The 14,437-nt window shown below is 37.1% G+C and overlaps 1 protein-coding gene across 1 annotated transcript in view; it reads right to left on the bottom strand.

Moving 5' to 3' along the window:
- Nucleotides 1-1,748: 1,748 nt before the first annotated feature.
- Pla2g7 (phospholipase A2 group VII) overlaps nucleotides 1,749-14,437 on the bottom strand; it is a 39,074-nt gene continuing 26,385 nt past the window's right edge. Inside the window, exons 4-12 of the mRNA XM_076860119.2 lie at nucleotides 14,131-14,275; nucleotides 12,536-12,629; nucleotides 10,429-10,497; nucleotides 9,713-9,836; nucleotides 8,713-8,826; nucleotides 7,506-7,597; nucleotides 6,166-6,336; nucleotides 3,316-3,464; nucleotides 1,749-2,884 (exon numbers count right to left, since the gene is read on the bottom strand). Of these exons, the coding sequence (XP_076716234.2) occupies nucleotides 2,742-2,884; nucleotides 3,316-3,464; nucleotides 6,166-6,336; nucleotides 7,506-7,597; nucleotides 8,713-8,826; nucleotides 9,713-9,836; nucleotides 10,429-10,497; nucleotides 12,536-12,629; nucleotides 14,131-14,275 (1,101 nt within the window). The 3' untranslated portion in view covers nucleotides 1,749-2,741. The remainder of the gene's footprint in view (nucleotides 2,885-3,315; nucleotides 3,465-6,165; nucleotides 6,337-7,505; nucleotides 7,598-8,712; nucleotides 8,827-9,712; nucleotides 9,837-10,428; nucleotides 10,498-12,535; nucleotides 12,630-14,130; nucleotides 14,276-14,437) is intronic.

Genomic DNA, 14,437 nt, shown 5'->3' with positions numbered 1-14,437 from the left:
CTGTATGTATGGCTAGCTCTGGGATCTTTCCTCTGCCTTGAATTGTCTTGTGTTTTTATTCAGCTGGAAGATTTATTTTGCTGAACAATTTGCTAACACACCACTCACATTTCAAAGGAACTGTTGGTACCTTTTCAATATAGTGTTTACATTAACATAGAAAAACATAGGTTTACGACAAGAACATAACACGATGCTACTTAGGAGGATGACTTTGTTGACAGTTTCTCCTTCAGAATTTTTTTTTTTAATTTTAAAGCTTTGCCTTGTCTGTCTAGTTAAAAATTTATTATTCTGTTTGAATTTGGAAGTATGCTAATATGACACAAAATTTGAATAAAGTTTATCCTTAAAAGCTGTGGTGGTCTCATTTCACTTCATCTGTGGTTCCATCTCTCCTCCCCTGTAATTGGGGAGGGGGAGAGGCTTAGTGATATTTAATGTTAGTTTTCATATTTAATGTTAGTTTTCGTGAATGAGTCACTCAGCTGGCACTTTAAAGTCATTTCCACATTTTAATCATCAACTCTGAGGGACATGTTTATTTTACCCATATTTTATAGGTAAGAAAAGAAAAGCTTTAGAGAAGTTAGATAATTTGCCCAGGCCAATTGGGAGTCTCAGAGGCTTGATCAAACTCACACTCATCTAACTTCAAAGGCTGTGCCTTGGAACATGGTTTTGTATGGGTCATATACAGATCCTAGCTTTTGGAAACAGATTCTACCTTTGGGAAATAGATCTTAGTTAAATGCTGCTTAACAGATATGTGGCATGGGCAGGTTATATAATATCTTTGAGCTTTGATGTTTTTCATCTGTAAATTGGTGATAATAAAACCTTTCACATCATTTATTCGAAGTGCCCAGAAAAGAGAACTCAATAAATGTTCCCTTCTCCTTCCTGAAAAGTACCCAGTGTGCACTATGCTGTTTATTTTTCAAACTTAACCCATGGCTGATATTTTCAGCAATTGTTTTCTCCTTTTGGCATCTGCATGTGCCACCAACAAAGGACTGTAAAAATATTGCTCTTGAAAGAGATGTCAATACAATGGCAATGTTTGTCCATTTGTAAAGTCAGTAAGGGGAAGTTTTGCCATATGAGTGGAAAGAAGGTGCATGAATATAAAATACAGTTAGCCCCTGAAGCCTAATGGGAAGAAGGAATTAAGAACTTTAAAAACAGTATACTCATTTCAGTAAGTGGAGAGGAGAGAGGTTTATATTAAAAATAACTGAGGTAGGTGAATATATTGCCTGCTGTAGGATAAGGAGGGCAGTAAATCAGCGTGCAGTTACCAGGAGAACAGGTCAGAGAAGATAAGATGTACCAGGGTCAGACTGTAGAAAGGTTTCTGTTTCAAGTTGAGTTTGGCCTAACTCCCTATTAAAACGATACCTTGAATGACTATCAGGAAGGAGAATTCAGATTTCTCAGAATGAATGATTTTGCACCTTAAACCACTAAAGATGGCCTGAGGTGCCAAATCACACAGTTACTTATTAACTGGGTGGAAGAGATAGGGATTGAAGTATCAACCAGACAAAGTACTGATTTCCTTGTTCACACAGGCTAACTTAAAATTCTGGAGAATTTCTAGGAACGTCATGTTTAGGCCAAAATACATACTTAACTATTGAGCAGCTTAAAGTTTTGTATTCCTTAGGAAAAAAATCATCTTCCATAATTCCCAAATGTGTAAGTGTGTCTATATATTTATTTTTAAAGAGAGTGAGAGAGAGAGAGAATTTTTTAATATTTATTGTTTAGTTTTCGGCGGACACAACATCTTTATTTGTATGTGGTGTTGAGGATCAAACCCAGCACCGCATGCATGCCAGGCAAGCACACTACCGCTTGAGCCACATCCCCAGCCCAAGTGTCTATATTTTAAGATATTTATAAACCTCCATTTAACTGTTATTCTACTTATATTATTACTACATGTAAAGTTTAAAATGTCCATTAAATATTTATTGGGAAAACAAAGTGGTTAAATGTAATTCAGAATGCTGCCTCTGTTATCCTTCAGTTTTTAGGTGAATAACTATATTAATTTGTTATAGCTGGAATCCCCAGCCTGTCTTTCATAGCTGTAACACCACGGGTACTTTTGTTTAGTAAGTAGAATGCATGGGAGAGAACATTTAAAAATGCAAACAAATTGCCAACTTGCTTTACAAGCCTCTGCCCTGTCCCTAGCACTCCCAACCTTGGTCCACTCCCCATTTCCTTACCATATTGAAATTGTATAGTATCACCAGTCCTGCATTAAAACAATGACTTTATTATCAACCAGATCTAATTTTTCTTATCATGACTGAAAGTTAAATACTGCCAAGTTTATCCTAGAATACCAGGTTGCTAAAACTGAATTCTACTACTTTTAACAGAGAATAAAAGACAAGAACATCTGTTTTTACTGTAAATTTAGGGAATCTCATCACAACAGGTTTTCATTACCATTGTGCCTATTTTTAATACACTTCCATTAATTAAAATAATGTAAAAGCCAATTTTAACACAAAAAAAAAGGATCCACTAAATAAAAATATAATTTGGGCTGCTATGATTTTTGTATATTGCATTCTTTCTTTAAAGGAAAAAGTTTTTAATTCAAACCTCAACTCAATCACTATTACGGTATAAACTAAAATTTAAGGTATGAATTATTTGGGAAAATACAATTCAGATTCTTGCTCTCTCAGTTTTTAAATGAAACTTTTAAAAAAGCTCTTTTAATCTACATTCTCTTTCTCTATTCCCATAGAGTCCTGTGGAGTGTCAGGTTGGGTGAGTGTATGAATTGTTGGTCCTGGAATAAGATTCTTATCAGCTCCTTCCATCAGAGAGTCCCACTGATCAAAGTCTTTTTCAAGTCCTACAAAATATAAATGTTCATAAATATATTAAACATTTGTGAGCACTGAACAGTCTAGCACCTTTAGGTGGCACTGTAGAATTATACATTATGCAAATTGCACAGTGACCTTAGTGGCAAGGTGTTCCATGTCAGCTACCCCAGGGCTTCATCAGCTGCAAGAATTTGAGAGGTAGGAGTGAGGCACCCTTCTTTCCATCAGTATCTCCAAGAGGCAAGTCTCTCCCAGACTTTATGGAGAAACCAACTCTTAACAAGTAGATTTGCTTTCTATGATAAATAGAATGCAAAGCAGCAAAGCTTTCTCAAATTTTTGCTTTCACATTGATTTACTGCTTTGTTTAATTGTAAAGAAATAGTTAAAACTAGACTGTTAAATAACACAGGGTTATTGGAGAACATCAGTTTAGGAAATAAAATTCATTTCTTACCTAAATACTTTTGTAAGAATGCTAATGAAGCTTTGTCAGTGAGATCAATAGCAACCTCTGAATCTATATGTCCTTTTAATTTGAATATGTGTCCAATTACTTTACCAGCTGCAAAAGTGAAGTCAGCAAAATTATGATGAACTGAACCCCTAAAAGAGAAATGAGAAATTTACACCACATGTATTTGATAAAATTACTTTTGTAGTTAGGGTGCAAGAAAGATCCTGGCCACATTAGCTTGTTTACTGAAAGTCAAGGAAAGAAAACTTGCAATCTGATCTCCTTACATGTATTCCTAGGTCACAAGCTATTCATTTACGGACCCTAAAGCATAGTCCTCTCCATCTAGAAAAACAAAGAATCCTGGTGTGTTGATTTTAGAAGAAATGATTCCCACTTCTTAATACTTCCGATTTCAGTAAATGGAATGTGCTAGGTGTTGCAAGGCCTTGAAGTCAGAGCCTGTCCCTCACACCCAATATTTATATTAATATGTGTATGTTCCTTGCTAAAACACCCCAGAGTTAACCCTTTTTATCTATTAAATGATAACAACGACAAAGATCTGTCCCTGTATTGGTCTACATTCATCAACAGTCTAACATCTAATAGAAGGCTCCCCTCTTTTTTTGATACTCGGTGACTCTCTTGCACCTCTGTTCATTTCCTTGACATCTCACCTTCATTTCTGACTTGATTCTTCTTCCATCTAAGTGTAGGCATTCTTCCAGATTCTATTCTTGTACCAGTTCCTTTCTCATTTTGCAGCATCTTATATTCCAAAGGTTTCTTCTACAATAGCAGGCAAATTCTGTACATTTCTAATTTGTGGCCAGATGTCTCTACTTAGACTTTCAACTTTGCAGGAAATTCCAAGGCTAAAGCACAACCTCAGACCAGTCTCCCCCATTGCAACTCTTTCTCCTCTCTTTACCGGTTCCAAGAAGCAAAACATCATTCTTTTAGCCACCTAAGCTCAAAGCACAGCAGCTGTCTCCCTCTCCCTCTTCCCCACATTCCAGCTGAAACTTGAGTGTCAGAAACATTACGAAGATAAAATAGAGTCAGGGTCATGAGAGAGCTGAGAGCAGAAGCCTGGATGAAGGGAGGGATGGCCTAAGAGGAGAAAAATAGGGAGTGGAATGAATGATTCAGGAGACTAGAAAGAGAAGCTTGTGGCAGCCAAGGGTGCAGGATAGGGCAGTCAGCCATGAAGCACAGATGGGTGAGAAAGGCTGGGACTGCAGAGGCTGTGTGTGCTGTGAGCTGAAGCACTGTCAATGCAGTGGTGGGGGCTTAGGAAACTAGATTGCAAGCATTGAAGAGTGTATAGAAATGCATGAAATATTAAATGCAAGCTATTCTTTAAGAAAAAGGGAAGAAAAAACATGAGAACCGAGGAGATAAGTTTGAGGGAGGGATAGGTGATCTGTAGCATATGTTTCAGAACTAGATTGCACATCCAAATAAACTAACTTGAAGCCTTTACCTGAAATACTCAGACCCTTCCTTAAATCTATCTAAACTCTTTCAACGCTACAAGATCAAATTGAGTGCCATCCCTTCTAAGAACACTTTCCAGTTGGAAAAGACTCCTCCATTTTCTGATTCTATAGTGGCTATTGCCCGTACTCTAGTAGTCCTCCTCTGTCCAAGGGAGGTACACGAAATCACAGGTAGTACAGAACCTACACATAATGTTTTTTCCTATATATCCATGCCTATGATAAAGTATATAAATTAGGTACAGTAAGATATTAGCAATAACAGGGCTGGGGTTGTAGCTTGTGGTAGAGCACTTGCCTAGTATGTGTGAGGCATTGGGATTGATCCTCAGCACCACATTAAAAAAAAATAAATAAAATAAGATATAAAAAACATAACATTTTAAAAAAGATATTAGCAATAACAATAAAATAGAGTCATTTTAATAATATACTATAATAAAAATTATATGAATGTGATCTCTCTCAAAATATCTTATTGAACCATATTTAAACACAAGCATTATGATACTGTGACACTCTTAGTGTGGAGATGGCACTAAGTGACTAACAAGTGAGTAGCATATATAGCGTGGAGACACTGGACAAAGGGATGGTTCATGTCCCAGGCAGCATGCAGCAATGGTACAAGATTTCATTATGCTACTGGGCATGGCACACACTTAAAATTGATGAATTGCTGATTTCTGTAATTTTTCTCATTAATATTTCCCTACCATGGGTAACTAAAACTATGGAAAACAATAATGTAGAAATGAAAACTGCAGATGGGGGCTGGAACTACTCTACATGAATCCTTTCTGCCCTTTTTCCCTAAATAAACTGGATTTCAAATGGAGAAGGTGAGTTCTGTCTTTGCTTTGTAATATCTTATTGTGAGTTCAAAATCCTATTTGGAGTTCTTTCTCATATTCATGATGGAAGCATAATGCTAACCCTCAAGGGCAACTGGTTAAAGCTCTAAGGAATTAATAATCTCCGATTCTTTCCCAACATGTCAGCATGGTAGAAGATCTGACTTTTTCTTAAGTTCCTAGCCTGGCAATAAGGATAGAATACTTTGTTCCTGCATCCCACCTCCAAAATGTTTTTAGATAAAAGGTGTACATAGCCTAATGCAAATTTAAATTATTGTTACTTACACTATATATGTTAAAACTACTGAAAGTATTTTCATTTTAAAAAGAGTAAATGTAAATTAGAAACTGAGATCATCTAACATGCTCCTTATTGAAAGTTTAAATAACTGATTTAACATTACTGTAATGGCCACAAAATAGTGTCTGTTGACATTGGTCCAAGTTCCTGGTTTCTGTTTTAGATAGAGTATGTTACTAATACTCACTTGATTGTAATCATTTTTCTTTCTTTATCAGGTAGGTAGAATTTTGACATTTTTTTGATGTCATTAGGAGACTGGAATTGTTCAGAGTTGATAAAGAAGAGGGGCTGAGGAACTTTGGAATACATATCATCACTCACTGGATACATCCATGGATCAAGGGCAATGCCACACCTGCAGATATTTGTTAACAGTGATGAAGAAAGGCTGGTTACACACTGGACAACATATAGGGCTTCTTAACACACCAAATGTATTATGGGTTATCTTGCTGGTTTTAACAGCTATTATACTTCAGTGTGAAAAAGGGATATGACTAGTTTTATAAGGTAGCAGACCTGCATTACATAATCATTTTCTGTAGGAGGTGTTTAGGAATTGCAACCTATGAAAAGACATTTCCTTAAGACTTTTATTGTTCAATTTTGTTACATTGTTTTCAAAATAAATTTAAAAATAAGTAACAATTTCTTCAAAACTGTGAGGTGTCTCAAAAGTACAATAAATGAACCAATTCATCTGTGTTCCCAGAGCTTCAGCGCACTCCATAGTGTATTTATTATACCTGGTCCAGAGGAACAAATGAATTCATTGCTTCACCTGAAGAGTTGTCTGGGAGTTACAGAAAGATGTAGGAAGAATATCATTTAAAATGTCACTAACTTTTCTTTTTACAAGTAAGTTTATACTATGTTTCCTGACCCTTTGAATAACCCTTCTGATGTGCTCAGTGGATAAAAGAAGAAATTGAAACAGATTTTAAGCAATTTCAGGTTAAATTTCACAAATGATCCTGCCTACTTTCCATATGGTTGGTTCTATGTGATCTCACCAGCTGGAATGAAGCAGTTCAAGAAAGAAAATATTTTTGCAAATTAGAAAACTGGGTGGGGTCTGGTCCTGACTCCTATACAAATAACTGTGCTTTTACATCCAGCTATACCTTAAAGATAGAGGAAGAAAAACTTATTTTAAAAAATCCTGCTTATTAGAAAAGTCTAGAAATATTACAAGATGGCAGTATTATTATCATAATCATTATTTGAGAACAGATGTGTGCAAAGATAAATTTCCAAGTGGAAACATTAAGCTCTTGAGCAGATAAATAAGAATGATGGGAGGAAGTTTACAAGGGTGGGGAGTTTTTAATAGAAGGAGAAGTAAATGGTTTCCACCTAGGAAAATTTTATAGTGTGCTTGATGGAGGCAAAGAGACTGACTTATAAACCTGGACACATCCCTTCTTCACAAAGACTTCAACAAAAAACATTACATCTCACATGTGTTCTTATTCCCACTCTTCTAATAATTTACTCATCTCTTGCTTTGTCTTATTTTCTTACCTGAATCTCTGGTCTTCACTAAGAGTTTGAATAACTGTTGCTCCACCAAAAGAATGTCCAATTACTGCTATTTTATTCCTATCGATGGAGCCCTAGGTGAAAAAGCATGATAAACATGTATAACTATCTCACATAGTGTTAGAAGAATAGACTACATGATCTTGTAAATCATATAGTCATTACTCATTTCACAGGCAATGAGTAAGTACTTGATTTCCTATAAAATAGAATGTACACATACATATATATATATCCATATGTCTTAGATGTGTGTGTATATAAATAATTCGTAAGAATTCAGAAGTAACTTCATGGTCTTCCTAGTCACCCACACTTGAAACTTCAACATCAGTGCTGATTTCCACCTCTCCCCAGCCCATGTTTATTGGTTTAGTCATTCCTTGAGCATTGCTGAGTACCTCCTACGTGCCAGGCAGTGCAGTCTCATTTTCAGTGAATTCACAGTCTATCAGGGAAGGAAGTGCTACAGATGTCTGATGCAATACAATATGCTGAGGGGCTCATCTGATAGACAGATAACCCGGACAGCGACAGGCTCTGGGGACCACACACCCTTCTTGGAGGGCATGATGTCTGACTAGAGTATTGACTATGAGGAAGGAGTTAGTTGTGGGGAAGGGTATGTCAGGCCAAGAGGTCAACATGTACAAAGGCCTGGATACTGGAGAGAGAAAGGGTGCTTGAGAGACTGCAAAGTCTTCATTGACCTGGAGGACAGACCCTCATGTTATCCTGAAACTAAACTCCTTCTAGTTCCCCTGCTTCCTGCACCCCACCCTACCCTACTCCTGAACACTTCTGAGTCTTTGCTTATGCTGTCCACTCTGTCTGATATTCTTCCACTCGCTCCTAAAATTGTGTCCAAAACTTTTAATCAACTTTTCAAGTTCAAGTTCAAGAACATGTAGGAGCAGTCCAAGAAATTATAATAATTCCCCTGGAGGTATTAAGTTGATCTATATGAAGATGCCATTTTTGTGGATTAAAACTGACCCTTGGTCATTTCATTTGTAGTTGAACCTAATACACTCTTCATTGCTGTATTATTTTGCCTGTATTTTTAAATGTTTTTTTGTTTGTTTTTGTTTTTAATAACTCTTTATCCTGCAATATAGCTGAAAATCAGACCACATCAACAATAAAGAACAATGGGTCTAGGTAGGAACATGGCTTTTTTAAAGCTCACCTTCAGTTGTTGCAAATCAAACCCTAAATTTAACACGTCTTTCACTGGCGTTCCGTTAGCAATGTCAAGAATCACATTGAGAGCCTCAGAACATTCTTTTGCTCTCTGCTGCACCTAATATGATTAATAGAAGAAAGAATGATAAAGTAAAAGATTTTAACATTTATCTTAAAGTTTGTACAGAGGTTGCATTTGGGAAAATAGTTGGTTTGTTATAAACTGGAAACATCTGAGTGATTAATGATTGGAGTGCAGGCTGACATGGGGACATAGTTATCAGCTTCACAGGGAAGTATAGCTTAGTTCAAATCCTGGTTCTGTGCTTAGGTGCTGTGTAACTTCAGATGATTTACTTAACTTCCCTGGGCTACCACTGATTGTATAACAATGTTTACATCAATAAAATGTGGGTGAACTTCAATGCCATACCATATGTAAAATGCCAACAACAAAGAAACAATAAATATGCTTTATTTCACTTAATTGTCCCAACAGCTCTGTAAGATAGACACTGCTATTATAACTCACTGTTTTGTAACAGATAAAATGCGAAAGCAAAAGAGATGAACCTGTCCTGGTTCAGCCCACAGCAAAGTGATGAAGCTAGTAGAGTTCAACTTCCAAACGTAGGAAGTTGGATTATGAAGACTGTACTCTTAGCACTGTTATATACTGCCTCTCTGAAGTCTTTTCTTTTTCTATTGCCTGCAGGGGTAGGGGATCTATTAGTTTATTTCTTATCACTTTTGAGATTCTAAAATTAGAAGTTTCAATACCAGAGAATTCTGCCACACAGACTTGCGTTTACTTTTACTGTGAAGCAGACATTTTGTTAAGGAAATCTTACTACTTGGATATCTTCTGACAGATCTTTTGTTAATGGGAAGTAGTAGAGCCAGGAGCATAGTTTGCCATGTGCAAAATTAAATTAACAAATGTCATTGTCTTTTACATACATGCTTTAGGCCACCAGAACACCTCTCTTCTCATGGCAAAGTACCTGCTGTTTTCGAAAAGTCTCCTCCTCTCCTTGTTCCAGGGTTTTAAAGTAGAGCCAAGACCTGTTCCTTGTTTCTGCAGCAGACTGGTCCTCGAAATAGTAAGTTGCAGACGCAGATCCATCTCTATAACGCAAACATAACTGATTTTACTCCTTCCTCATCTGATCCATGTTCCTCAACTCCATCCTTGACTCAACTTTCTTCTGATTTTTTTAACTTGTTTTTCCTCTTCTATTATACTTTCTTTTTTTAATTAAAGAGGACCCCAAGGAAGCTCTAGGAAATGGATCTTATTGCTCCTTGTCAAATCATATGTAAAAACACTTTATTCAGTCTTCACAATACTAGGAGGAAAATATAATGGAATCAAATCCCAGCATCTGACTTTGGGCAAATTATCTTTTCTCACCTTCATTTCCATCTTCCTTAAGTTAAAAAATGATAACCATCCTGTAGGATTGTTATGAAGTCTAAATAATTGGTGTATGAAAAACACTTACTTAGCACAGTATAGGGCACCCAATAACACTTCAAAATTTGTTTGTTTTTTTAAGCCTTGACAATCTAACTCAGCCCCCTTTCCCCCAACTTCATCATGTAATCATAGTTGAAAATCTCATCAATAATTTTTTCAACTTGTATGATAAAAGCATAATTATGGGCATCAACTTTCTCTGCATTTGCCTAAAGACCCCAGCCATACCACAATACCCACCTGTGTTCTACAGCAGCTACTATAAATCCATGAGATGCCAGGTCAATGCCAATGGCAGAATAAACTGTCCTTAAAACAAAAAGAGAGAAGTATTGCAACTACGAGGCATGATGACAGTCTGGTTCTGCTAAGACAACCAGAAACAGAACTGGGAGGCCAGTGCCCTGGAGGTAGAGTTCGGAGCTTTAGTTCACCAAGGGAGCAACCTTAACCCTTAGGGGCTATTTGACAATGCCGGAGGTATTATCGTTATTACAACTGGGAGAAGGGCACTAAGGGCATCCAGTAAGCAGAGAGACACAGCTAAACATCTTAAGATACACAGAACAACTCTCTAAAAACAAAAAATTATTTGGCCCTCAAATGTCAATAACATTGAGCTTGAGAAACCCTGGCACAGTGATTACAAATGTTGCCTTTGAGATTTTTGGGTTTTTTTAAATCTTGACTTTGCCACTAACCAGTTATCTGATATTTTGGTTAATTGCTGCAAAATTGGGGCTAAGAATAAACCCCTACCTCAAGGATAGCTGTACAGTTTGGACAAGATGATGTACATAGGAAGGCAGTTAAGAGAAAGCAACCTCAATCTGACCACTGAGTTTAAATCCTGGTTCTTCCATTTAGTAGCGGGTACCTTGGATAGGGCACTTATCTTTTCTCCACCTTATCCCTAAGAAGGTGATGCTATAACCGTGTGGTACCTCACAGGTAAGGATCAAGTGAATTGTTAGGTCTTCAGTGCTTATAACCCTATCTGAAGCAGGTTAAATACTTAACACTTGCTAGCTGTTACTGAAATGATTGGACTGGGTGGAGGGATTAAAAACCATAGCCCTTATACCCTCCTCTGTGTCTTCATTCTGCACTATCTTTTTCTCACATCCTGCATTCAACAGGAAATGCCCATAGAAAGTAAAAACTGGTGTCTAGGAACAATATCTTCCAATGCTGAAGATAGAGGACCTTTGTAGGATGAGAAATGGTCCTCTACAGGGATCAACAGACTTTCTGTTAAAGACCAGAGAGCAAATATTTCTAGCTTTGTGGGCCATACTGTGTTTGTCACAGCTACGCAACTCTGCTGTTGTTGCACAAAAGATTCACAGTGTGAAAACTGAATGGGCATGGCCACTTTCCAATCAAAGCTTATTACAGAAATGGTGGCAGGCTGGATTTGGCGCTAAGATTTCACTTTGCCAGGCACCAGTAGAAATCAAATAACTAACCAGACTACAGTTAAAGTGTTAAAGATAATTCTTTATTGAAGATGCTACCCAACTTCATTTCAGTCAAAAATCACCTTTTATTCTCTGAAAGTCTTAAAATCCTCCAAGGTAGGAGAAGCAGAGGCAGTTGAGAAGACAGAAGAAGGAAGTTTGAGAGGGTATAGTTGCCATTAAAATGTGCCCCTCAGATGTCATGCTGTGGTCTTAAAGATCCCATTCAGCTCCTGCTCCTCTCGATCCATCAGTATGTTCAAAAGCAAGCTAAGCTGTGAGACACTCCCAGTGATCTGCACAGATTGGGTACTAACATAGGCTAATTTCTTTGAGACTGAAAATCTTGACAAGCAACTTCAGGTCAAGCATTCCTTCCGTGGGCCTGTTGCACACTTGCTTAGAACTCTACTGCAATCAGAGACTCCTGTTATCTAATCCTTCTTCCTTCCTTGTTCTCCTTTCCAGGTGTCCCATGATTTGAAGGCTTTTCCCATCTTTCCTTCAAACCTGAACAGGTATTTTTCTTTCTTTCAAATATCTTTCACAGCTAATCCAATCTTTGTTTGTTTCTTGGAAGATATGAACTAACACAGGATAATTTCAAGAGTGTAAATAATTAAAATGTCTAATGGCAAAAGTGTAACATCCTCTCTTCTCTGTTATGAGGCTAGTCTCCATGAACTGGAAGGAGAGAAAGTACTATTTGACAAGATAGAGCTAGGACCCATCAGCACACCACAGCCAATTCTTGAGGAAACCCAGTACCCTAGGACAAAGGCCAGTATGACATTCTAAAATCTGCTGTTCCTTTTTTGGGAAAAAAAAAAAACCTATTCAGTCATAGATGGCTAGAGGATAAAGCTGTCCAATCTCTCAAACATTACCTAAATGCTCCAAGACCATGAGAAAATATAATAAGCGGGTATTTTTCACCAGTCCTCAGAGGAGAATTCCAGTTTGCAGGAATTACTATTGAACCTAGACAACAATAGGAAATTAGTTAGTATTTTCTCTGACTTGAATGTTGCTAGTTAACTTACATCTCCTTAGCATAAAATCTGGAAGCATGGAATTTATGTTTTTATGGCTTAATAGTGAACTTATTAAAAAGTCAGCTACTGGTTATTACTCACCAACCAAATACCTGCATTGTATGCTCTTTTCTCACATGGTACTATCATTAGCTATCAGTTCTCACTGCCAGCTCTGAACTTAAGGTTAGAGATTTTCCAAAGGTGTATTCAGAGGGGCTGCTACTTATTACTATTTTGATGTTTGAGACAATGTCAAAGGGAATGTTCTAAAACCAAACCATGCAGTAAACTCAGGAGCATTACACTGAAAACCAGAATCTAAGAATCAGAGACTCCTATCATTTTAATTTGTCATGATCCAGTGAAGGATGGTGAGACCACAGACTTCATACTTAAAGGTGGCTTTGGAAACACCTCTGCCATCCACCAGTTATTGGCCTCTGGCAAGTTACTGACTTTCTGAGCTTCAGACTCCTCTCCTGTGAAGTGGAGGAAATGATAACTACCTCATAGAGGTTTTGAGAGAGTTTTATTTAATTAATATAATTGAGCACCTATCCACTCATACAGTAAGGGGTTCAAAAACATGGAAAATATTTTCCTTCATTCCTTCACAACTGTTAGGCAATAATAATTGTGACCATATTTTTTGTTTCATTTTTTTCTCATCTATAAAATGAAGCTGTGGTCATAAAAACTGAATGTGATGATCACTATGAAGGTGATTTATAAATTATTCACAATAAGGATGTATAAAAATGACATTCTCATCATTTCTACATGAGATTGGTTTTTTTAAAAAATTCTAAGTTTAAAATTGATTCTAGAACTCGTAGGTGGTTTTGAGGGAGAAATTTGAAGACATAGTTAATATTGACCCAATGGCGGTATCTGGTCAGATAGGTGAGGAAAGTCTGTGTTAGCACAATCTAGACACATTAAATCATGAATGAACATCGATTACTAGTGAGAGGCTGGTTCCTTATGGGTAGGTATTGGGAAGAGAGCAAAGTCTCTTCATTTGTGAGAAGTAAGAAATTAGTTTTTGTTTGTTTGTTTGTTTTGTTTTGATCTGGATAGTTACAGTGGCTTCTACTTTCTTTCTCATTCAGCCTGAAAGAGCAAATGGGGCAGTGGTCCTAAGCCAACCTGCTACTCTCACTATATCCTTGCCTTCCCGGTGGGCCTCTAAGAGGGAAAACCAAGGACCAGCCACAGAAAGATGGTAGGTCAGTCTGACCCTCTCACCTACTCCCATCAAATTCAGAATGGACAAATGAGAACCCTAGATTCTCTTAGGCTCCTCAGAAATACTGTCCTTGTCACCTTAGGAGATGTTTAGATTGGAGAAAATTTACTTTGGTCTGAACTATCTGAAATTCTTATTGTTTCTAAGGGTTTCTCATATTCTAGAGCCAACAGAGTAGGAGCAATGGAAATCTTACCGTATAAAAACTTTAAAATTTTGCTCATATGCCCGTGTGTTCCAATAAATTTACTAAGACCCAAAAAATATTCTTTGTTTGGGATCCAAAGGGTCTCATCGTGATCACAATCTTGAGATGGATAATACAAACGCAAGAAGGTGCTCTGTTAAGGAGAGAAATTAATATATTTTTAGCCAAGTTGCTTCTCAAAACTATTCCAACAGCTATTTTGCACATTTTATTAATGGAGACCCAGATACCTTTGTTGTTTATAATGAGGTCCGGACAACTTTTAAAACTTCTGTGGTGATTGAACAAAATTAGT

The sequence above is a fragment of the Callospermophilus lateralis genome, chromosome 6 (assembly GCF_048772815.1).
Source record: "Callospermophilus lateralis isolate mCalLat2 chromosome 6, mCalLat2.hap1, whole genome shotgun sequence".
Taxonomy (NCBI): Eukaryota; Metazoa; Chordata; class Mammalia; order Rodentia; family Sciuridae; genus Callospermophilus; species Callospermophilus lateralis.
Note: the sequence above shows the minus strand (reverse complement) of the source record. Positions and strands in the feature narration are given on the sequence as shown.